This window comes from Trematomus bernacchii, unplaced genomic scaffold (assembly GCF_902827165.1).
Source record: "Trematomus bernacchii unplaced genomic scaffold, fTreBer1.1, whole genome shotgun sequence".
NCBI lineage: Eukaryota > Metazoa > Chordata > Actinopteri > Perciformes > Nototheniidae > Trematomus > Trematomus bernacchii.
The window spans coordinates 552,637-578,196 of NW_022987787.1; the positions used below are offsets into that span (position 1 = coordinate 552,637).

Here is a 25,560-nt window from a genome sequence, read left to right on the forward strand (position 1 = left end):
GCCACTCAGTCGCACAGTTGTGACGTCCGTTTATCAGAGGCAAGATGGCTACATCGGCTTGGATGCGTGGCCCCTCTGCTCTGCGACTAACGGAGGGTTTGGTATCGGTTCTGAAGGAACAGCGTCCAGAATATTTACCCGCTTTGTTGGCAAACTACAGAGAGCATGGCGTGTTTCAGACCCAGGTACAGCCCGCCCCGGGGAAGCACGTTAGCTTGGAAGCTAGTTACCTGTTAGCCGCTGTGCTACTCTGCTGCACGCTGTGTTGTTCCCTGACATGTGTACCTGCAGAAGAGCTGTGGCTGATAACTAATCAACTTTCATCAATAATAGTAGTGGCGCGTGTATTTAAACTCCTGTGTTTCTCTTTCAGGGCGCGAGCGCTGTTGGTGGTCTCGTGGGTTTCAGCAATGCCAAACTGGGCTCGAGCAAAACCAGGTGAGAAGAAGTCAATTCAAGTCAATTTGATTTATAACGTTTTTTTTTTTTTTAAAAGCACATTACTTACAACAAAGTTAAATTACATTATGGTAAAATGAAAGATAAAAAAGTCCTGTTTCTTGTCAGTTGTCATAATATTTCGGCCTTCACTAAACATGTGACATCAAAGATATGGTGTTAATGTCATTGCATCATTTATTTTTGTGTATTTAGGCAGAGGTGGAACAAATACTCAGATATTGTACTTGAGTTACCAGAGTGTAGGAATACTCTGTGAAAAGTCGTGCAATCAAGGAATGGCATCAAAATATAGTTAAAGTAAAAGTAGCCATTGTGCAGATTGGTCCATTTCAGAATAATATATATGATATGTTTTATAATGATTGATCATTAAAGTGTTATCAAAGCTGGTAAAGGTGCAGCTAGTTTTAACTAGAGAATGCAATTCCTGAAGAAATTGCTAGTGGGAATGCTTTATGCTGAAAAGCTGACGCTGAATTGCTATTCTGAAATGTAATGTGTAAGAAGAAAGTGAAGAATTTAGATTGAAATGATACATGAACACTGGGGGCTTGAATGTGTGATAAGAAACGAAAGTCAAAAAGCTTGGGAAAGCAGCAGAATATTTGAACTGCAAACTATTGAACTAACTTGATGACGAATGATCTGTCGCCATGGCAACGGTATTTGATGACACCCCATAATACGCTTAGATGTTTTGACGGCTGGACTGTTGGCACACGTGAAGTTTGAGCACTTTTTGACCATTTTCATAGGAGTTATAGCAATATCGTGATTTACGGCGAGAGATGCGTTGCCATGGAAACAGCCTATGGTGAGATCTCAGATTTGGTGTAGAGCTGTTGAGGCATGGACCGGTGATATACAAGCGAAGTTTGGGGGCGATCGGACCGTGTCCATTGGAGTTACAACGACATCGTGTTTCATGGCGAGGGATGCGTTTCCATGGAAACGGCATATGATGACACCCCATAATTGACATAGAGCTGTTGGGGGCCGGACCATTAACCATTATCTGAAGTCTGGTGCTGTTTTAGACCATTTACATAGGTATCACGACAACATCGTGTTTTTTTGGCGAGGGATGCGTTTCCATGACAACAGCCTATGGTGAGATCTCAGATTTGGTGTAGGGCTGTTGAGGCATGGACCGGTGATATACAAGCGAAGTTTGGGGGACGATCGGACCGTGTCCATTGGAGTTACAGCGACATCTTGTTTTATGGCGAGGGATGCGTTTCCATGGAAACGGCATATGATGACACCCCATAATTGACGTAGAGCTGTGTTAACCATTATCGGAAGTCTGCTGCTCTGAGCATGTCAGTTGGAATTATGACATCATTGTGTTCCATGACACGTGTGTTTCAGGGTTTCCGCTAGGATTTTTTCTTGCCGGTCAAATGTCCGGACAGAATTTATTTTACCGGACAAATTTGAAACTTACCGGTCATGTTTCAATAATAATAATAAAATAAGAATTGTGTAGCAGAGTTTCCGTTAGCAGGTAATTACCGGACTATGACCGGATATGCTGATGTTTAAAACTCAGTTAATGGGGCTCATTTTTATATTGCTTCAGTTTATAATCGTAACAGATCGAAAAATTCAGATTCATTTTTCAATAAATGATTCCACAAACAACATAATTATTACATTCAAACAAACTACTTGTAGTAGATGAAGTGCATTATTCAAAAGTTTACATTAACTTTGAATAATAACACGGGAGAAACGGATCCTCTCTCTCCTGACAGCCCGTCAGGTTCTCATGCAGCTCGCTAAACAGTGGGCGGGGCTTCAGGTGATTATACAGAGCTGCGTGCCTCTGTCATACTCCGCAGCTGATCTGATCTCTCTCTCGCGTCCAGTTATACTTCACTCGCGTTTATGTCCATATCGATCAGATCCAGCTCTCCTGATCGGCCTTTATAGAGAGCACCGATCAAACTATTAAGAGTGAATATCGGCCGATAATGACCATGGCCGATCGATCGGAGCATCCCTAATTATTACCGGACATTTTGACCGGCAGGTTTTGAATTTACCGGTTTTTAATAAATGCTACCAGCTAAAAACCTGTAATTACCGGCTAACGGAAACCCTGATGTGTTTATATTTGAGCTTACGACGTGTCCAGAGATCAAAGGTTTCCATGGTGATATGCAGTAATCAGTGAGAGGAGAGCATTTTCATTGAGCATCTTCATTGTAAACCTGTTACATGTGAACGTTTTGTTGAAGAACCGTAACAGATATCGGTGAAATTTCAAAGCGTGAAGCATGTCAAGGAACTTGAGCATCTGAAGTGTGCTTTTTGTGGCCTTTTTGGCAGATTCACTAAAGGTGTGCGGCTGCTGTGGTGGGGAAAGATGAGGCTGAACTTACAATGGGGTTTAATGGAGACATGTTGAACGTTTTTGTCACTTCATGCCCTCAAGAGGCATTTTAATTTAATTATTTAGCTTAATCTTTTTGAATTTTTCAAGCTACGAGATGTTTTCCTACGTTTCTCATGAAAAATTATGTCTCAGGAATGTCGGGTTTGGGAATTATGGCAGGTTTAAAAGAAAATATGAAGGCAAAATTAAATCTGTCCTCTACTCTAGCTGTGACATCACGCACTCTAAAATCTGAAGAAGGCCTCTTTACCAAGGTCTGAACAATGTTTAATATCTCTAAAAGTACGAATCAGATTTAAAAGTTGTGTTACACGAATAATGTCAGAAAGATGTGTAACATTTTAAAGTTGGAATGAGGTTTCTGAGTGAAAGTATGAAGGAGCAGTTAGCAGTTGAAGTTGCATGAAGATTGTTCAAGTCTGAAGAGTTTCTCCATTGACTTCCATGTTAAAAATTGGATGAATTATGGGATGTATCTCTGGAATTATGAAAGTTATGAATGAGAAAAGTAATAGCCATCGATTCCCGACCGAGCTGAACGTTTTGATGTTTGAACGGAGTTTCTGCGATGTGGAATGTGGGAGAAGAAGAGGCGCAAAATAACCCGGCGGAATAATAAAGAATTTCGTGCGTAGCATAACAGATAGACTTTGTATACTGCAGGGTAGCTTGTGAATTTACTCCAGGTGGAACTAAATTCTGATTTAAGACTTAATTATATTTCACATCATTCATCCAGATCTGTAAAGTAACTAAAGGTATTTAATAAATGTACTTATTTACTTTACCTCAATGCAAAGCACATTACTTACAACAAAGTTCAATTACATTATGGTCAAAATAAATACATAAAAGTCCTGTTTCTTGTCAGCTGTCATAATATTTCAGCCTTCACTAAACATGTGACACCAAAGATAATGTGTTAATGTCATTGCATAATTTTTGTGTATTTTGGTATTATATTAATGGTATGGACGTAATCATAATAATAATACTAGATCATACTTTCATTATATAATGTCTCATTGTTTTGAGATACTAATGAAATATTTTGATATAGTTTCCCCCTTTTTCTGGAGATACTAACTTATTATAATGAGCGTTTTGCTTTATTTTGAAATGTAATTCTAAACTGCGATTAACAAGATGGAAGTTTAAGTGTCATTATGGAGACATCATATGTTTTCCCCCTGTGTGTGTGTGTGTGTGTGTGCGTGTAGGTTTGAAGGGCTGTGCCTGCTCTCCATGCTGGTCAAAGACAGCTCCAGTGATCTGTTCCAGCAGCACTGTGTCTCCTGGCTGCGCTCCCTGCAGCAGGTCATCCAGGTAGGATACACATACAGGCACACACATCGGCTGTCATGGTAACTACCTAACTGACTTGCTGTATCGATATGGACATGACCTCGAACAATTGTATGCTATTTTCTTATCGTACCGTATAAGGACATGACTTAGATAGTTTTTTTATTATCGGCTTGTCATACAATATTTCATTTCATTTTTTATTTGTTCCGTTCATGGTATGCACACCTTAATGTATAACAATTATTTACAAAACATGTCTCTATAAACACACCATACCCGAGAAGACATAACCTTGATAAGTTTTAAGTTACCATCAAATAGTACGATTTTTAGACAGGTCTTCGATAAATTGATCAACTTATTGTACAATTTTCGGACAGGACTTGGATAGTCTTCACATTATTTACTTATATTTTGAAATATATATATATATACAACCCCTAGATAATTTTTACATTATCGCATTGATGTACAATATACTGACATGTCCTCGATGATTTTGATGTTACCGGCAAATTGTTAAAAAAAAAATGCAAAGACTTTGATAATTCTTGTGTTTTCAACCTTTTTTGCAATTTATTGACAGGACCTCGATTATTGTTACATTACCAACTTATTGTACAATTTACATTAGGGTGGTCCTTAGTGCCATGTACATTTTAGAATTCATTTATTTTAAGCTCCAACCACCGGAATTCGTTATGATAGTCAAGAAAACTCTCCTGGTGAATTTTATTCAAATTCCAACAACATTTACCCCTCCCTCATCAACCTTGAAGTTTAGCCTCAGTAGGGTGGTCCTTACATTTGAAAGTCGGAAAGTCTAAGCTCCAACCCCCAGAATTAAATGTTGTCAGATTGAGGAAAAAATTCACCAGGAACCTTTTCTTGACTAATAGAATGAATTCTGGGGGTTGGAGCTTAGACTTTCCGACTTTCAATTTTAAGGACCACCCTAGGACATGACCTAGATTACTCTCACGTTACTGTCAAGTAAATAGTACGATATTTGGACAGGACCAAGATCATTCTTACATTTGACTTATCGCATGACATATGAGCATGACCTCGATAATTTAATTTTTACGACTTATTCTACAATATAGGGACGTTTGATTTTTACATTATTGTTTTGCCATACAATATATAGACATGACCTTAATTGTTTTTGCTGATGCACATTTGTCTACATAACAATGTCAACCTTAAAATCTCACACCCTTTTTAAAAAATATGTTTCTGTCCTCTAACTCCCTGTTTTGTGTATATGAATTTCCTCCCATAGTCTCAGGCTCCGGTTCAGACCATCCAGCTGGCGGTGAACATTCTGAAGGACCTCCTGCAATACTCCTCTCAGCTGCCAGAGGTGGCCAGGGAGGTCGGCCTCAACTCCATCCTGGGCATCCTCACATCTCTGCTGGGCCTTAAGACGGAGGTGTGGGTCCATCAATATATAACTTAAACAACAAGTCAAGAGATGAATGACACGGACAAGAATGATCAGTTGTTGCAGCCCTTTAGTAACCATCTTTGTTCCTCAATTTTCAGTGTGAGCTGGCAGCCATGGAGGGGATGACGGCCTGTATGACCTACTACACCAGAGCCTGTGGATCCCTCAGGGTAAGATACACTCAGGACAGATGAGATAAAGGAGACGGGAGATAATGACTTTTTCTCAATAAAGAAAAACTGTCTTTTCATTTTAGGACAAACTGGGAGCATATTTCCTCTCTAAAATGGACAGCACAAACAAGAAGACACAAGAGGTTGGTAATTCTGAAGCTGATATTAACATTTTATTGATGTTTTGATGAAGATGTATGTAATGGTACTTTTTACCTCAGGATTGCACACACAATAGGAGTAACTGCACTTTTAACCACATAATTAAAATGTTACTTCTACCCAAATAATGTTTGAAATATGTTGGGAAATACTGTTTAGGTTGTGTTGTATTACACTAGACCGGAGTTCAATGCAGAAAAGTGCAAGGGAAGCAATACATCATAAGTGAACCTCTCTCGTTGTCATTGTGTCAGATGGCCTGTCAATGTTATGGCCGCCTGCCCTCTCTGGGGGGCCTGTTGGACCGAGGGGTGAGTGCTGGTAGAGCTGAGGGCTGGACCAATCAGATTCATTGCCTCCTGGCTTCAGCCAATGGCCTGCTGGCTCAGATCTTCCACGGATCAGAAACAGGTACAGTTTGTCGGTCCTTATCGAAACAAATTAATATCTTGGTTTGACGATGCAGTTGGTTGAAAAAAGCCCTTCCTGTTTGCAGATGGAACAGTTCAATATGAAGGACCGGGGGTGGAGCTGGCCTTTCCTCACCTCGACCAATCAGATCCTGTGCTGCTGCTGCAGCTCCAGCACAGATTCACAGCTGTCTGCCTGGCACTTAAACACACACTCGGGTACAACACAAAAACCTTTACATGAATCTCTACCTTCTAAAAGGTCTGTTTACTCAAATAAAAAAAGATGCTTTGCTAAGAAGACCATCTATTTAAAGGATTACACTTCTTTGTTCTCATTGGCTCTTGTCTCTGTCCATCAGGGTGGATCCATCCTCTGCTGTCCGTCTGCCTGTCAGACCCATACTCAACCTGGTGTGCCGAGCACTTGCTGTCAGCTCCAAAAGCATAGTAAGAACCCCACACACACACACACACACCGAGTACCTCAAAACAGGATCATATTTCATGATCATCAATTCATAGACATGCAAGTAAACAATATTGATACTAATCCATGTTTTTTGTTGACTGTCAGAATTTAACAGGAGATGGTAGTGTGAGGTTGCTGGTCTTACCCATCATACACACCAACACACTGGAGGTCTTATCAGCTCTTATCACAGCGTGAGTACTGTATGCATACACAAACACACATATTTGTGTGACTTGTGTGTCATATACCTATCTATGCTAAGATGCATTGCTGACACTGTCTCTCCTTGTGTGTTCCAGTGTGCGCTGTGGCATGGTTCAGTACGCTGCTGTCCTTCAGAGGCTGTTCTCTCAGACCCTCTCTGCCTGGACGCCTCTACCTGAAGCCAGCCTGGGCCAGCAGAGAGCCTACAGGTAACATGCTGCGGTGATACACAGGATACAAACTGGTCCATTAAAGGGAACGTTCCCCAACTTTTCTGTGAATGTCCAATCACTGATGATGCTAATTAAAGCACTCATTTATAATACCAGGATGCATTGCGATCAAGCTTCTCATTCCCCCCAACCACATCCTCCCAGCGCTAGCCTCGGCTTCTCTCCACTGCATTATATTAGATGTATTCTCAATAAACTGGGGAATATCCGAGTCAGCCAAACCACTGTTAAAAGTATCCTCAACACAACAGCCTCTGCATTCATACTCGGGATGCCATTTTCAATGTTTGAAAGGTAGCTAGCTTGCAATACTATCAAAGAAAACTAGGCCATTCTGGAAATGTACTCCCCTTGCTTCCCAGAAAAGAAATCTAGTCTCGGATAACCCTAAAACTGGCATTTAATGTTCCGAAGATTAATTGATTGCTATCTTCTACATTACACCCATAATATTACATTACATGTCACTTGTTAGACACTTTCATCCAAAGCGACTTGCATACATTCAGTACTGTGGACAATCCCCACAGGAACACTTTGGGGTGAAGTGTCTGGTCCAAGGACACAGCGGAATGTTGAGGATTCCGTGATCCGAAGATCAGCGCACTAACCACTGAGCCACAATACACATAAATACACCGTTACTAGACCATTTTTACACCCGTATTATACCCCTGTTACACAATAATACACTTCTATTGAAACCATAATTACACTGTTATATAACACCCATTTTACACATAGACACAGCCTGTCAAATACATGTATCGTCCAGGATACAGAAACCACTTATAATATAATATATAAGTATAGCAAGCACTGAGGAATTGATTGTGTCAATTAACTGCATTTACCAACGACACTGATCCACATACATGGTGGGCCATTTTTCTTTAACGGGCTGAGACCTGGAAGATGGCTTAAGCTGTGTTATGATGTCAGGTTTTGAACTGGCAGTTAAAGCCTTTCTCTCGTGTGTCTCCCCTTCCTCCCACAGCTCAGTGAGGGTCTCGGTGTACAGGACCCTGGAGCTGTGGGTCCAGGTGGCCGGAGCCTCTGCTAGCATCCTGCAGGGGAGCCCCGGACACTCAGAGCTGCTGTTCAGTCACCTGCTGGGTGACATCACACCGGGGGCCGATTCCATCAAGGTTAGTTTGAATGTATTCAAGAACCATGAAATCCCTTTTTCGAAACCTGAGGAGAAGCAGTAGTTTGCAGGAGCAGGTTCCAATTGTTCCCTTTTTATCTGTTGTTTGTGGAGCCAAGGAGGAACGAATCAAAGTCAGTGCTGAACTTCAGTCGGCAATGTTCAAAACAACAGAAAAGGACAGAAATCTAGGTGTACTCATGGACTAGCCTTCTATCACCTTCATCTATCTCGGATCAAAAGACTAATGTCTCAGCAGGATTTGGAAAAATGTGTCCATGCATTTATCTTCATTAGACTGGGCTACTGTAATGGTATCTTTTTAGGTCTCACCAAACAATCGATGAAACTCCCAGAAACCGGCAGGTCCGCTGCAACTCTTACTATTTTAAAACCCAGGCTGAAGACTTGCTGCTTTTCATTGAATCAAAAAAACTATTCATATCTTGCACTGCACTTTAACTTTGATTCTTGTACTTATACCTGTATTATTCACAAATAGCTTATTTTATGTTTATTTTATTGTCTTTGCTTTTTAATGACTATTTTTCAATGTATTTACATAACATTTTTTTATTGTGATTCCACTTAAAGCTCCTAATGTCTTTCATTTGTATAAAGCACTTTGAATTGCCTTGTGTTGGAAGTTGCTGTATAAATAAACGTGCCTTGTCCTGCAGCTCCGAGCAGGTCTGTCCTCTGATGCGGTTCCTGGAGGGAAGCCGGGCCCCCGGAGGACCAAAACACTAGTGATGTCAGACTCAGTGGGGCCGTCACTGCAGAGGAAAGGAGACGTTCTAGCCAATCAGGACACCTGCCTGTCAGCGCTCAGGGGTGAGATTCTGCTTCCTATATAACACTTGTGTTATCAGTCTGTTTCTTAAATCTCTTAATTTTGTAAAGCACTTTGAATTGCCTTGTGTTTAAAGGTGCTATATAAATAAACTTGCCTTGCCTTGTTCTGCAAATCCAGGAAATGACACTTTTCTTTTCCCCCAGCACTGAGGCACATCATACTGACCAGCGGTACACTCCTGAAAGACGATATACACAAGGTAAATGTCAACACGTGAACCCACGCTCTATTGCTGGACAGACACCTTGTTCCCTTTTTAGAAAACAAACGTACAGTCTGTGATTCTCCCCTCTGTTGTGATTCCCCCCCCCCGCAGCGCCTCCATGACGTGGTGCTGCCGCTCTGTGTGCGCCTGCAGCAGCAGCAGTCCAGCAGCAGCACGTCGTGTGAGTCCGCCGGCAGCGTCAGCGGCCAGTACAGCAGCGCCCCCAGCAGGAAGGAGCTGCACAGGTAATCAGACACAGAGAGAGATTTACACCTTCTGTTTTGTAGCACAGACGAGACAAAAGAAGGCTGTTGTGTAATGGATGATGTATTCATATCAGTGTTTTTTTCCACTGGATATTTTAGGTTACTGTTGGCTCTGGTCCTGGTCCCTTCTCCCTGCTGGCCTCCACCTCTGACCTGTGCTGTGTCCATCCTCAGCAAGGGACGCAATGACCGCAACCTCAAGGTGACTACAGGAGGGAGAATGTAGGGGGGGGGAGGAGTCTGAACAGAGCATGACTATTGAGCTTCTATAGGTTTTAGTGCATGTATATGGTCTACAAAGGCTAAAATCCCAAAGTTCACAGCAGACACACACACACTCCCACCCCCCCTTACCCCCAGACTCCTTTGTTTACTTCCTGAACATCCCTATGTAACTCTGTGCTTCTATTGGCTAGCGCACAACACATTTACGTGCTAAGGGGCGGGACAGCTAACCAATCGGAGCAGACTGGGCTCTGGTTTCAGACAGAGGGTGAAAAGAGGTGCTGCAGCACAGGCAGTATGAGAGAAAAAAATAGCTTTTTGAACATTAAAGCATGGAGACATGTCAATAGGGCCCTTTCATATGTTTCTTACTCGCTTTACTATATTTAAGTCTTTTGTAATGTACTCGAGTCTTTTTTCTTTTCTGGGTTTTTCTGCTACTTTATACTTCTACTCCATTACATTTTACAAATACATATTGTACATTTTACTCTACTAAAATGATCAGATTGCTTATTGAAACAAAGTAAGGTTAACTAATTTAAAGAGTTGCTGTGTTACCCTTTTTACCTTAACTTGACATTGCTGTGCAGAGCCACAGAAAACATAGAGAGAGGGGGGGTATGACTGTAAGAAAGGCCCCCTCTCCCAAGTGTCATGTGTACATGTGTAGCCGCTGTTCTGCTGTCAGTCATTTCCCAATTTTACTGACTCTTTGCTCATCCCCCGCCCCCCCCCACAGGTCTCTACATTCTGCATCGAGGCTCTGACCATCTGTAACTCCCTCCTCCACCCCCGCATTCCCTCCATCTCCCTCCCCTTACCACCCCTCACCCTGAAACCCACCACCAACGCCCCAGTCCTCCCCAACTCTCAGGCCACCGGACTCACCTTGCCGACGCTCCTCGGAGGCCCCGCCCCCGGCACCCCCTTCTCCACCCGCCACTCCCTCGGCCTGGGCTCCGCCTCCCTGCTGGGTTCCCTGGAGAACCACCTCTCCCTGGTCCCGGGGCTGCCGGGCCAGACGGACATGATCCTGTCCCCCCACGCCCACCACCAGCAGGACGCCGCCGGGCTGGGCCTCCCCGAGGGCCAGCGGCCGGTGTTCGTGCGCTACGACCGGGAGGAGGCGGAGGACGTGGAGATCTCCCTGGCCAGCGACTCTGACGACAGCGTGGTCATCGTGCCCCCGGGCATGCTGCACCTGGAGACCCAGCAGGACGAGGCGGCCGCCGCCGCCAACTCTCTGAACATGGTCAACGCTCCAGGGGGGGCCACGCTCCCTCTCCCAGAGTCCCTCTCCATGGTCCCCACCACAGCAGCCACCACCATAGACCGGGTCTCCCTCCCCAACGACCTGGCCACTTCCTCCCCTCTCCTCACCACCTCCACCACCCCCATCAACTCCTTCCCTCCCTCCAACTCCTCCGTGGTCTCCCTGGTTCCGCCTTTGAACTCCAGCTCTCTCTCGGCTGCACCTCTCGGGGACTCGTTGCCGGGCCGACCGCAGCTTCAGCAGATGCTGATGCAGCCCCCCGCCGCGGGGCAGCCGCTCCAGATGCACCAGCTGCAGAACCAGCTGAGCCAGTCGGGGCGACACCTCCACCAGCACCAAGCCCCCCCGGCCAGCAACGAAGACTCCGCCGTCATCAACATCAACAGCACCGATGAGGAGGACGAAGAGGAGGAGGACATGGAGGACGACGAGGAGCTGGACGAGGAGGAGGAGGGCCTGGACGAGGAGGACGAAGATGAGGAGGCGAGCGATTTTGTAGAGGAGGAGTTCTACGACGGAGAAGAGTACGATGATTACGACGAGGAAGAGGGGGAGGAGCTGGAGGAAGACGAGGAGGAGGATGGGGAAATACCTCCACTGGAAGGAGCAGAGGGCAAGGCGGGAGAGGCGGGGATAGAGGGGGGGAAGGTGCTCAGAGCGGTGGTGGATGAAGGAGGGATGGCGGGATTCAGCGTGGAGGCGGAGGCAGAAGGAGGCATCGAGGAGATCCAGACCAACAGGGCCATGTTCGGAGAGGACCGGGTGAAGGTGCAGAAGGTGGAGAGCATCGGAGTGCTGGAGGAGGCGCGGGAAGGGGAGGAGGACGAGAACGAGAGGATGGACGACCCCACCATGCCTCAGATCCTGTGTGTGACCGGGGGGGCTCTGGAGGACAGGGAGGAGGCTGAGGAGGAGGAGGGAGGGGCAGCGAGAGGAGGAGAGGGAGGGGAGCAGGAGGAGGCCAGGACGTGGGAGCAAGGAGCCAATGAGATCGAGCTAAAGGCGGCCTCAGAAGAATGCACAGCCAATCAGAATCAGGTTGGTGACCCAGTTTTAAAATCTCACCTTTAGAAAATATTTTTAAAGTGCATATAAAAAATATATATAATCTACTAAAAGGAGGTGTGAGTTTTGTTTAAGCTGAGTTTAGTTAAAGGACATCTGTTACAAATAGTTTGAAGTAAGGAGTAAAAATAAAAGGCTAATGGAAAGAATGAAAAACATAGGAATGTATTCAGGTTAGGGGGAGACAATGGAGGATGGGTTAAATGAAGAGGCAGAAGCTTAGCAAAGTAATACAACGACAACAGGTCACGGTATCTCCCATCAAACAAAGGACTATCATATTTTGTCACATTTGGGAAGAACTCCAAACATAATTCTTTCTTCACCTACTTCCACATCTTCCTCTATGAAACTGGGAGGAGAGCATTCTGTGCCCTCTCCTATTATCTGTGTTTTGTTCTGTAACAGTAGATAGATAAGCTGCCATTGTTACAGTGTTGTTACAAGGAAACCTGACCCTCTTACCCTGAACAGGAGTCAGCAGATGAGCCTGCACAGGAAGCCAGTGTGAGTGACAGCCTGCCGTCCAATCAGCAGGAGGCGCAGCCTGAAGGGGAGAGAGACCCCGCAGCAGCAGAACCTGCCACCTCCACCGGCCCCAACACAAAGCAGGAGGAGGCGGAGGCGGAGCAGGCGGAGCAGGCGGAAGCTGGGGGGGGGGGAGAGTGACGGAGAGGAGGGCAAGGGGGTGAAGAGGAAGAGGGAGGAGACGCACAGGGAGGAGGAGCCAGGCTGTGAGAAGAAGAAGGTAAAAACACATGGCTGGATGTACTCAGTCAGGTTTATAGAGAATCCATCGTGCAAGGTGTGATTATTGAACAGATAGGAGACTTGAAATCAGTTGAAGCTGACACAAAAACATACAGCTTTATTTATTTGTTATGCTGTAGAGAGAAATGAATATCTATATATAATACAAACAGCTTCGCTCACAAACCATCAAATAAGTAAAAATACAAATAAAAAGTTGAAAACAAAAAAAACAGGAATAAAATAATAACAGCCATATAGTAAAAACAATAGAGCTTTTATTTGACAGGTTTGTGATTTAAGAATATTCTCTAATGATAAAAAGAGAAAAGATCTTAAATAAACAACATGCTAACATAGAAATGTTCAGGAGCAAATGAATCGCTACATACCTGGGTTTCTTCAGAGCAGTCATTCAAAAGGAAATAAAAGCAGAAATGATTTATTAGTCAAACACCTATTTCCACACTCGGGTTAAAACAGTGGGTCGTATAACCACTACCGTGTTTGTGTGACGCCACACGGACGCAGAAATGAAACGGGAGAACATTTTGTTCTGTATCACCATTTCATATAAACTTGTAGTTTCATTATATGCATTATGATAATGTACCAAACAAGTCAAACCACAAATGTTAGGAAAAATCAAGAAATAGATACGTTTCCTGTAAGATCCCAATGGCTGAAATGTGTGACTATAAATATTTGAGAAAATGTCCCAACATTGAGGTTGATACAATTACCCATAATACCCATTTTCCGCATAGTTTAGCAAAGATGTTCTTGTTATCTTTCCGCAGCTGTTTAGAGAATATTGTACACAATTCTAGAATCCCCAAAGAAGTGTCCTTGTGTAAATATTTCCTATGCATTCCCAATCATTTGGAGGAGGTTTCCCTTCTTCAGCATGACACGGTTTAAGAGTCCCAGAGCACGACTCAGCAGTTTTCCTTCTGTCTGTCCCCCAGATGGACGATGACTCCATGGCCTCCATGTTGGCCGATTTCGTCGCCTGTCCGCCTGACGACGAAGACGGAGCCTCCGGATCCAACCGCTCTTAGATATTTGCCAACCTGAACTGCTGGGATTGAAGTAACCATGGATACCTGCTGGGATGTTCAATCATCAGTGACATTTCAAAGGTTTAGTGCCTCTGAAGAATGACTTAAAGCTGTCATGATTACAGTCTTCACTTCAACAGTTTTTTTCTTTCTTTTAACAATATTGCCAACTTAAACAAACCCTGGAATTTGTACTCTTACATCATCCGTCTGAGAATCTGTAGAACTAGTTTTACAAGAATGAAGCATTACAGTGTCAACAGTCCGGAGTTCAGCTGCAGATTGTTCAGAACAGCCCTGTGTTTGTATACAGTATATAGTATCCTGCAGCTAGTGTGTGAAGTGGTTTTCTTGGATCTATATGTATGTTTTGTGCTCTTTGTGTTTTGCCATCACTGTCAAATGCTTTGTTATAAAAAGTAAAATAAATCAAACGTGAGTAACATACACTTCATTTGTTTCTCTCGCATTTAATCGCTTTTCGCTACAATAATTCAGTTTTTTCACCCAATTTACACACAAGTTTATTTTCCAACCTTATTTACTCAAGACTGGAGTTGCAATTCCTGAAGAAATTGCGCTGTGAATGATGTTTGCTGAATTTGATACAAACAGTTGGATGAATTATGGTTCATATTTCTGGAATTATGAAAGTCAATAATAACCGTCAATTCCTAAAACTGAATTTCTGCGATGAAGAATGTGGCCTCCCTTTAGTTGATGTTTAGTGTGAATCAACGGCACAAACAAACCCCCTACCCTTTCTCCTTAAAAGGAGCGTTTGCAGAGGTGATGTATGAGCTACTTATCCAGAGTCAGCCTGTAACATACAGACGATGGCGGTCTGGGTGCATCAGCAAAGGTATTTTAGCCACCATGAATAAACAGTTTGAAAAACAGCTGAAGTGACGTCATGTGTTTCTGAAGGGTCTGAGTCCCATTGAGAAAAACATTCCTCTCACTCAGCAGAACATGGAGGGGATGGTCTGCCTTCACCTCGCACGGTAAGTTATTTTATGACTTTGGTGTTTTATTCTCACAGGTCAAGTAACTTTTTTCAAGATGGATATAAAAATATATATATATAACACAAATGTAATTTCTGTGAAAATGAATATACAGATTAAGTTGTGATAATAAGACAATGGCCACAGCTGATTAACTCAAATGTGTAGAATGTGTGGTTCCAGTACAAACGTTTTGTGTGTACCCAGTGGTGGAAGAAGTACTTGGATTCATACTTACAAATACATAAGACTTCAAATACTCTCTTCCAAGTAAAGTCCTGAATTCATGATGTTAAGTAAAAGTACAGAAGTATTATCAGTGACATTAACTTAAAGTATCGAAAGTAGAAGTTCTCAGAATACATAATGGCTGGTTTTACAGTATAATATTGTTAGATAATATTATATTATCTTGTTTGAATACATGTAGGACCATTTGAACATTTGAGTTTTCAATGTGGGGCCTTTGTAAAATACTGGGTATATGTGTAGATCAGTACTGCATCTTATCATGTATCAATGAGTGTTCAATAAATGTAGTAGAGTAAAAAGTACAATATTTACCTGTAATGGAGTAGAATAATAAAGTAACATAAAAACAATTACTCTAGCAGTGGTGTAAAGTAACTAAGTAGAATTACTCAAGTACTGTACTGTACAATTTTGAGTTACTTTGCTTGAGTATTATGTTATGCTACTTTGTACTTCTATAATACTGCAATTAACAGGGAAATTGTGTACTTTTACTCCACAACCTATACATTTGAGTTACTTTACAGATGTGGATGAATGATGTGAAATAAAATCAAGTGTTAAATCAGACTTTAGTTCCACCTGGAGTAAATTCACAAGCTACCCTGCAGTATACAAAGTCATTCAAACTAGCTGCACCTTTACCAGCTTTGATAACACTTTCATGATCAATCATTATAAAACATATCATATATATTTTTCTGGAAAGGACCAATCTGCACAATGAATACTTTTACTGTCGCTACTTTAACTATATTTTGATAATACTTTTGTACTTTTACTTGAGTAACATTATGAATGCAGGACTTTTACTTGTAACAGAGTATTCCTTCACTCTGGTACTTCTACAATATCTGAGTACTTCTCCCACCTCTGTACTCAAGTAAAGTACAAGTGTGTCAAAATAGAACTTAGGTAGTACTTGAGTACATTTACCTGGTTACTTTTCTCCACTGTCTCTACCATATAGAGTAGTTCATATTCATATCCTTCTCTGTCCACCTCTCTCCTCTGTCACTGTCCTCCCCCCTCTCTCTCTCTTCCTCTGTCCCATCATCTCTGTCTCCCTCACAGCAGGCTTGCTTCACCCTCCAGTTCCGTGGTTGTCGGACCTGGTGCGTGCCGACAGAACTAGCAGGGAAAAGAGAATTCCCCGGTCTGAAACTTGGATGGTGGCAGAACATCTCTGCGTGTGTGTCTGAAATCTCTCTCTGGTCGTCTGCACACCCTGAAGCTCCACCAAGCCCAGACGGAGCTGTTCCTCTTCAGGGTAAGGCCTCTTCTGTCCATCAACCCCCTATAGTCTGTTTGCCAGCTCATAGAGTTCTATTGTGAACCTGGAAATATTGAGTACCCCAACGTTTTATGTTAGAAATCTATAGTAAGACAGTTCAGCTCCAACGCAAGTTTCCTGCTCTGATCATCTTTTAAAACTTGTCACAGGACGCATGTGTTCTAATTATTGAACGGTTTGACTTATGAAGACTTATATGTTCTTCTCCCCTTTTGGAGCATAGACATATTATTTAAGTTGGTATACTTGCCTTTGTTATCTCCATATTAAAATGTTCAACTCAGTGTGTATTCGCCTGTAAATTCAAATGAACGTGTTCTGCATTGTTAGAATAATATTGGTAGATATCCCACAACTTTTAACTGAGTTGAAGTATTCAAAAAAGATTAGCTATCTTCCCAATACAAAATATCCAGAGTCCACCCACAAGTCATCAACATCTGCAGGATGACCTTTTCCTTTGCTGCCAACATCATTGCTATTATATAGACTCATTGTAGACCCACTTTAAAGGTCACCTATTATGCAAAATCCACTTTTTCATGTCTTTTATTCACAAACATGTGTCCCCTCTGTGGAAAGAGACTGTGGGTGCGTCTCACACTCATTTCCTCGCTCGGTCTCGGTATCACCGGAAGTTGATTTGTCTGCGCCATCTTGAGTACCGTCCCAGTGGCCTTATTTTTGCCGGAGGACCAAGGATCGAGGATCGAGGAGTGATAACGGAGGAGCGATAATCGAGGAACTACCAGACCATCCTCCAAATCCTCAGGCACTCGCCCCGCCCCCTTACTGTGTATCGCTCACTGATTGGACGATGCAGCGCATGCACTGATCTGGCTGCTGTCAGACGATCAGCTGTGCGGCGTCATCACAAACGGACTTCGCTTCACGTGACGCTCCGGAGGAAAGGACGTCCCATTGCTCTTAAAACTAATTTCCCTGCTTCTCGTGGTTTCCTTGCGTCTCTCCATGCTTCCCTGGTGGGAGGGACTAAACACAAGGAAACGACGCAAGTGAGGGACGCAAGGAATCCATTTAACCGAAGTGAGATGCAGCTTCTGAAAGTTTCAGACCTGTCGGAAAATTAGCTGATCAGATTTTGGCCACTTTTGCCCCTTTCACACCAACGCGTTTTCAGCGCCGGCTCGGAGCTAGAGCCTGAAAAGTACCGGTTTTTCCTGTTCACACCGCAGCGGCGCCGCCTCTTAGCTCCGGAATCCGGTTCACTTCCAGCTCCAAAAAATGTTCGGTCTAGAAGCAAGAGCTTCGGAGCTAAGAGGCGGGGCCGCTTACGTCTCTCTTACGTCGAGGCGGAGGCGGAGGCGGGGGCGGGGGCATGGGCGGGATCAACCTCCTGAACAACAACAAAATGCCTGCGTTTTATCCAGTTTGTACACAACGATGGAAAACCTCAAACTTAATAAGCAGCAGTGGTCCACTGAAGAGACCAGCTACCTAGTGGCAATCTGGTCTTCCGAAGAGGTACAGAGGAAGCTGGAGGGGAGCACGCGGTCCAAAGCTATTCTGCAACAATTGCAGCGAGAGATGGCAACCGCTGGTTATGACCGTAGCATCGAACAGATTTGCAACAAATTGAAGCTCGGACGGAGTGGCAGCGGTCGTCCGAAAACAAGTCCACATTTTTACAGACCGAGGAGTGGTTTGGGATCCACGGTGAATTCGCTTTCTCTCTCGTCAATTGGGTTGGAGGACGAGTCATTTAATGCTGGTGAGTTATGCATTACTGATTTGTGTTATTTGTGACTTTTTGTTTTACAACATAAACTAAACCATGTAGCTATCGACAGACCTGGCAATAATAGCTAAAGTTTACCTACTACAGCTACCGGGTGGGCACCCATGCGCTAGCATGCTAATGCTAACAATAATAAACAAAGGTATCCCCATGGCAAAGACAGCGAACGCCTCCAATGTATCTTCTTTCTTCTCACTAACGATGTATGATTTGTTGAAGGGCTACTTTTGTTCATTGTGTTTATATTGTGTTTACAGGCATATCTCGTTTGGAGTGTACTGTGTCGGAACCACCACTACCGTCGGCGTGTAGCTCGCCCGTGCACATGCTTGGGTCTCCTCTTGCCACAAGCAGCTCTTCCCAGGAATCTCTGGTGACCCTAACCCAGCCAGTGGGCCGACACAAACAGGGTAAGGTTTACAGTGGTCATAATGGTAATACTGTTGCCATTTATCATGGCATTGTCATTGTAGTAGTTGTTCAAGTTATGCAACTGCAGCCATAATAACAATAAAACATTTCATTACACAGTATATCATTTACACCTCATAGAATGTCATGAATACGGTGTTGACTTTATTATTATTTTTCCCTTTGTAGTTAAAAGGAAGCGGGATTCATCATCTCGCCTTGTCTTGTTAATGGAGAAGAGTGACGCCAGGGAGGAAGAGCGACTGGAGCTGAGCCGGGCGATGCTTCAGGGGGTGAAGGAGACCAGTGCTGAGTTCCTACGGGTTTTCAACATAACGGAGCAGAGCAGAATCGAGCAGAACAGAATCAACAGAATCGAGGAGACCAAGCAGACCGAGCATAAAAGCCGCATCCTTGGCTTGTTAGACAGGATGGTGAAGGTGATGGAGACCAACAGCAAACAATGACCTTATTTTTGTATCTAAATTGTTCATGCCTTTTTGTATACATTCTTTTTTAAATACACTTAATTATAGTATATACAGTATGTTCTCCACACTTTTTTGTGAATACTTTGTATACATTCTTTTTTAAATACACTTTATTATAGTATATACAGTATGTTCTCCACACTTTTTTGTGAATACTTTGTTGTATACATTCTTTTTGAAATACACTTTTTACAGTATATACAGTATGTTCTCCACACTTTTTTGTGAATACTTTGTTGTATACATTCTTTTTGAAATACACTTTATTATGTTATATACAGTACGAATATTGTTCATACTTGTCTGTACAGACATTCTTTGATTTGTATGTAAAATAAACATAAGTCAAAAGTCATGTCTTATAACATTTTATTTTTTCAGTGATCCACTGCAAACTAGCTAATGTTACTATGATAAAACACTGAACTAAAACAGTGGTAGATGATAAGTATTATACTTGCTAAACAGCAGCATGTTATCATTGTGTTGCCACACTATAGCGTTATTTAACTTAAACACTGATGAACTACTCGTATGCTAAGTCTGATTCTGCCATGCATTCTTTAAACAAAATGATGCTAAATGAAATCGTTACCTGTGTTATCGAAAATAAATGTGTCATTGTCAAGCTGGAGCAAGGCACACCATTTATTTTATTCCTATTTATCTTTAGAAAGAAGTTAGGATATAAAATACTGACATAAATCTAAGTGAAGGAAAAAAACTCAAATGTACTGTGCCCTTACCCAGCACAAATGTAATGACATAAAGCTGAGGTTAGCACTAAATTGTTCATAACACATCCAAAGAGAGAGCGACCAATCCCTGATGAAGGTTGAGCACAGCTGCATCGCACACACAGCACAGCAGCTCAGGTGACTGCACACACTAACACACATTTTATTTTTATTTTGATAAGCTTTGGGTATTGCAATTTCACACGTTTACAAAAGTAGCTTAATTCAACCGATGAGTGCTATGTGAATAAATGTAGCTCTCAGATGAAGAGAGGTTGGAGACCCCTGGTCTAACCTTTTGGGTATGCACTATTTTTATAATAATATTGTTCATACTTGTCTGTACAGACATTCTTTGATTTGTATGTAAAATAAACATAAGTCAAAAGTCATGTCTTATAACATTTTATTTTTCTCTTGGACATTTATGTGAATTTTCAGTGATGTACTTACTGTATGTGGGCCATAATAATATGTGAGAAATTGTCATTTTCTTGGACCTTGATGTGAAGTTAAGATTTGTGATAAGCTTTGGGTATTGCAATTTCACACGTTTACAAAAGTAGCTTAATTCAACCGATGAGTGCTATGTGAATAAATGTAGCTCTCAGATGAAGAAAGGTTGGAGACCCCTGGTCTAAACCTTTTGGGTATGCACTATTTTTATAAGAATATTGTTCATACCTGTTTATCTACATTCTGTGATTTGTATACAAAATAAAACACAATTCAAGTCTGATCCAGTGATTTTATTGTAAGAGGCATGATACAAAATAGATCAGGTTTAACTGCAGTAATATTAGTGGTCCCCCATGTTGAAATAGTCCATCAATGCAGATCTAACGTCAGCCCCTTCTTGTCTACCGTTCTCTGGAAAGGGGTGTACACAACTTCATGGCAATATTCAGTGAAGTCGCTATGTTCCTCACATATGTTGTGTAGTACACAGCAAGTCACTGTCATTATTTTGGTGAGCTCCAGCTCACTGTCGTTCCTTTTTAGGAGGCACCTCCATCTTCCTTTTAGCCTTCCAAAAGCCATCTCAACAACCGCCCGTGCACTGCTCAGCCTGTGATTGTAGGTGTGCTGTTCAGGGGTCAGTCTCCCGGTGTCCGAAAATGGTTTCATTAGCCATCTTTGCATTGGATAGGCTGGGTCACCAATCAGGTAATGTCCCACATCACAGCCAGAGATGGCCATTTTGTTTTGGCCTAGCAACACTCCATCACTGATAGCCACCCAAAGATTGGATTGTTTTAGCACTCTAGCATCATGTACACTACCTGGGTCACCAACACACACATCCCAGAACATCCCCCTGCCATCAACAACAGCCTGTAGAACAACAGAATGCCATCCTTTTCTGTTATAATAGTCCTTGGGATAATTTTCTGGTGCTAAAATAGGGATGTGGCTTCCATCTATTGCACCAACACACTGTGGTGCTCTCCAACGGTTGTTGAAAAAAGTGGCCATTTCCACCAACTTCTCCACATCAGGGAATTTGATATGTAGTGGAAGCAGAACTTCCATGGTTGCCCTGCAGAAATCCTGAACACAGACGCAAACGGTGCATAGGCCTACCCAGAAAAGATGACCGATGGTCCTGTATTCTCCGCCGGTGGTCAGCTTCCAGAGGGCAATTGCAACCCGTTTTTTATTGGGTATACACAGACGGTAATTTGTGTTTCTTCTCCCCAAAATGCAGCTGAGCTGGTTGCAGATGTACTCAAAGGACTCCCTGGACACGCGGAAATTCTGCATGAATTGCTGAGGGGAGAAGTCTGAAGCAATGGTGTCCCACCAATCGGAAGATCTGGGCTGTGTCCAAATAACACGCGACCTCCGCCATTTCAACATGATCTGTGGAAATAACATTGAGAATCCGTTTTAATGTTATACCATAGTAATTAATGCTGCAAAGCTGGGTATTTTGAGCTTTGCGCATGCAAAGGCTAACAACAGCTAGCTCTAACGCCATCGAATAGGACGTATATTTACCTTCTTTTTCCTACGGAATCGTCGTTGAAGTAGATGCTGAAGACCACAAAGAAGTCTTGCATTTCGCATGTGATGTTTGTAAAGTTCCAAGTAAAGTCGTCCCTTGTAAAGTCGTCCCATGCCTTCCATTTCGTTTCGTAAGAGGATAACCAAAGCGAACAGCGCTTCAATACAATCGGCCATTGTTGTTGTTGTCGATGTGAGGGATTTCCGCGCGGTTTGACTTTTATGAAGCAGGCACGTAAACGGTTACGTCATGACGCAAACGATGAGGCAATGACGCAGTACCATCCCGGCTCTTGAGTGGTGTGAATAGAGCGGGAGCAGAAAAGGGAAACCGGAGCTGAACCAGAAAAGCTCTAGCTCGGAGCTAGAAAGGGAAAAGCGCTGGTGTGAAAGCCGCATTAGTGGGGTTGAGGAACCATTAGCCAATGTATTAGCCAGGGTAACCCCCGCCCGAGCACCATTGTGTTTTTTTTAACCAATCACTTCTCAGAGGGGCGTGGCCAGCAGCAGCTCATTAGCATTTAATACAGACACAGAATCAGCACTTTTGGAACAGGGCTGAAAGGGGATTATGGGATGCTGCAATGATCTGTTTGGTGTTTCCAGCCAAACACTTCAGAGACATGTTTTGTATTTATCTGAGACCTATAATATATTGTTGAAAAGAATATAATAGGGGACCTTTAAGACATTTGATGGTGTTTTTCCTGTGTCACACATGTTATTAATCAGGGACAAAGGGAACACTGAGTGGAGCCAAATATTACATCAGTGTACTGAAGCATATTCGACAGCTGGGACTTTAATTAAATATATTTTGTCAACAAATTACACATAACTGTTTTAGGCTTGTTGAAAGCAATTTGACAAGCCTTATACAGTTATGTGAAATTTGTTGAAAAAATACATTTTAGTAAGTCCACGTTACTATTAGCATAATAGGAGACCTTTAAGATAAACACGTTACACACACACACATCATACGAGTGCACGATCTACACACAAACCATTGAAAACCTGTAATTATTGCGACTAAATTGTAAAGAAAGAGTGCAGGACATTCCAGATGAGCTAAGATATCAGGAGGGACTCAAGCTTTGAGTGTACTTTTCTTTTTGTCCGTTCTGGCCACACTTTGGGAATGTCATATACATGCTTTCCAGCTGGAATAACAGGGGTTGCAAATCATGGCTGCTACAAGGTCTGTTCTGACACATAGAGCGACCATCTGTCAAGTCACTCTCCTGGATACACACGCAGTTATCGTCACATATTTGAGTTCAAAAAAGAAAAGTATGTGAGAGGAGGGGATGAAGTTCTCAGTAGGTTTTAAAAACAGAGGCAGGAAAATGCATCCACATTCTTTGTTTCTAGAGATCTATGGAACATATGGTCTAAGCACATCTGATGTCAGCACAGAGTCCATTTTGGGTTCAATTCATGTTTTATTTAATAAAGCCGTTGTAGCAGGCTGATTTTGACTTGAAACACAAGAAGGTTCATTAGATACCGATACAGATCCATTATAATATGACCAATTCTGCTCCAATGCTCGGGAGGTGAAAAATACTTATAATTGTAGTTAATACAAAAGGGCACAGACCTGTTCGGGTCAAACCACTTGCAGTTCAACGGTTCGAGTCATGCTTTGTCTAATCTATGATCAGGGTAGTTAAACTTGTCAGGTGTGTTGTCTACTCCTGGCATGCAAGGACAAGTGATGATCTGGTAAACATTCCAAGAGAGAAAACATACAAAATGCCATTTTTTCAGTAACAATGCAGGAAGTAGCAATCAGTTTACAGATGAGCGTGGTGTATGGTTGTATCAGGCTAAACTAACCTGTAGCTGCTCCGTCCACACTCACAACAACGTCATACAGACATAAATAAAGCAGCGACTGTATTCGCCATGACATAGACAGTCTGTGGTTTGTACATGTTTAACTTTTGTCCAGTTTCTGAACAGATATGAGGAGCTCTGAGTGCTAACAGCTAACGGCTGATGTGTTGGGACATGTTGCGCTGTCGGGTGCTGACCAATCACGAAGCGTCATTTCTTGACTGGCAGCAAAAACAACCAATCACAGCAGTGTAGTGTTTTGTGAAATGCTGCAGCCTTTTCTGAAATGCTGTAGCGTTTTCTGAAATGCTGCGGCGTTTTCTGAAATGCTGCGGCGTTTTGTGAAATGCTGTTGTGTTTTGTGAAATGCTGTGGTGTCTTGCACTTCAGGGCCACCGTATACAGCACAGGCAGTATGAGAAAAATAAAGAGCCTTTTGAACATTAAAGAGAGACATGGAGACATGTCACATTAAAGATACTTAGACATTAGATACTGATATGAACCTGAATATGAGCATAACGGGGCCCATTGTGTCTCATATTCAAACATCCAATGCTACTGTTTTCAACCCGTGTGAATGTAAATAATTCCAGGTGTTTTTCAAAAACCATCCTTTTATAAAAAACATTTTTTGGGAACACGAGCAGACCTTCGTGCATTAAGATAGTATTTAGTAATTGCTTGCATTTCCGTTTCTTCGAAGTTTCATATGAGGGAAGACATGGCAACTCTAAATCAGAAAATAATCTACCACCCAAACATGCAAGTCCCTGTCCAAAAGCTGCCTCAAAAGGTTTAACAAACACTAGGAAAAGAGAGTTTTTCTGTCCCCCTCACCGTCAGCATCCATGAGGGTAAATCCTCTTTATGAACCTGACAGAAACATTTCACGCACAATGACTGATGGGAAGAGGAAGCTGGCAGCTGAAATGTATTCACTGTTCAAACATTCACACTGTCAACAGAATGTTTGAAACACTTCCTGAAACACAGCTGGTTCAACTATGATTATGTTGAGTATGAGGTCACGTAACTCAGATTTAGTAAGATAATCAAACTAACCTATATGTCTGTACGAGGTTCAATTAATGTCATATTAAAGGGGCCCCATTCTGCTAAAAACTTGAACCAACAGTAGCATTGGATGTTTGAAAAGATACGAGGCAGAATGGTATTAAAGGGGCCCTGTTATGCTCGTGTTCAGCTTCATTTCAGTATTTAGTGTCTCTACTGGGACATGTCTCCATGTTTAATGTTCAAAAAGCTCTTTATTTTCCTCATACTGCCTGTGCTGCAGCACCTCTTTTCACCCTCTGTCTGAAACCAGAGGGAACACAGGGATTTTAGTCTTTGCAGACCATTTACATGCACTAAAACGTATAAAACAAACTACAAGAAACACCCAACAAACAAATAGGGCCCCTTTAAAACTACTGCTACAATGGTAACAGGAGGTTTAGAGACATGACCGGTCATGTGTCTTCAATTACCAATGAAACTGATAATGAGGAAAGACAGCAAGTGGCTACCTCCTAAGTTAATGTGTTTCTATTCTGTACATTATGTACTTCATGTAATTCAGTTTTTGCAGTTTTGACAGACACTCCGTGCACACTGCTCTGTAATAT

The 25,560-nt window shown here is 42.6% G+C and overlaps 2 protein-coding genes across 3 annotated transcripts; both read left to right on the forward strand.

The window, feature by feature from the left end:
• Window positions 1–4: 4 nt before the first annotated feature.
• pelp1 (proline, glutamate and leucine rich protein 1) lies at window positions 5–14,583 on the forward strand. The gene is given in 20 exon segments (XM_034149577.1): window positions 5–185; window positions 374–438; window positions 4,084–4,189; window positions 5,457–5,606; window positions 5,720–5,791; window positions 5,878–5,937; window positions 6,211–6,367; window positions 6,453–6,585; window positions 6,729–6,816; window positions 6,944–7,032; window positions 7,141–7,254; window positions 8,276–8,426; window positions 9,106–9,259; window positions 9,425–9,480; window positions 9,598–9,731; window positions 9,852–9,954; window positions 10,720–12,291; window positions 12,793–12,974; window positions 12,976–13,066; window positions 14,037–14,583. Coding segments are annotated over 20 exon segments (3,711 nt in total). The 5' UTR covers window positions 5–44; the 3' UTR covers window positions 14,130–14,583.
• Window positions 14,584–18,059: 3,476 nt separating this feature from the next.
• On the forward strand, window positions 18,060–19,977 carry LOC117497587. 2 transcript variants are annotated; one of them, XM_034149561.1, is made up of 3 exons: window positions 18,060–18,414; window positions 18,699–18,875; window positions 19,042–19,977. In XM_034149561.1, the coding sequence occupies exons 1-3, from the start codon at window positions 18,087–18,089 to the stop codon at window positions 19,317–19,319; spliced, it is 783 nt and encodes a 260-aa protein (XP_034005452.1). In that variant the 5' UTR covers window positions 18,060–18,086; the 3' UTR covers window positions 19,320–19,977. The 2 variants fall into 2 exon arrangements, with proteins under 2 accessions (XP_034005452.1, XP_034005453.1); XM_034149562.1 differs by having other exon boundaries at window positions 18,699–18,851.
• Window positions 19,978–25,560: the final 5,583 nt, after the last annotated feature.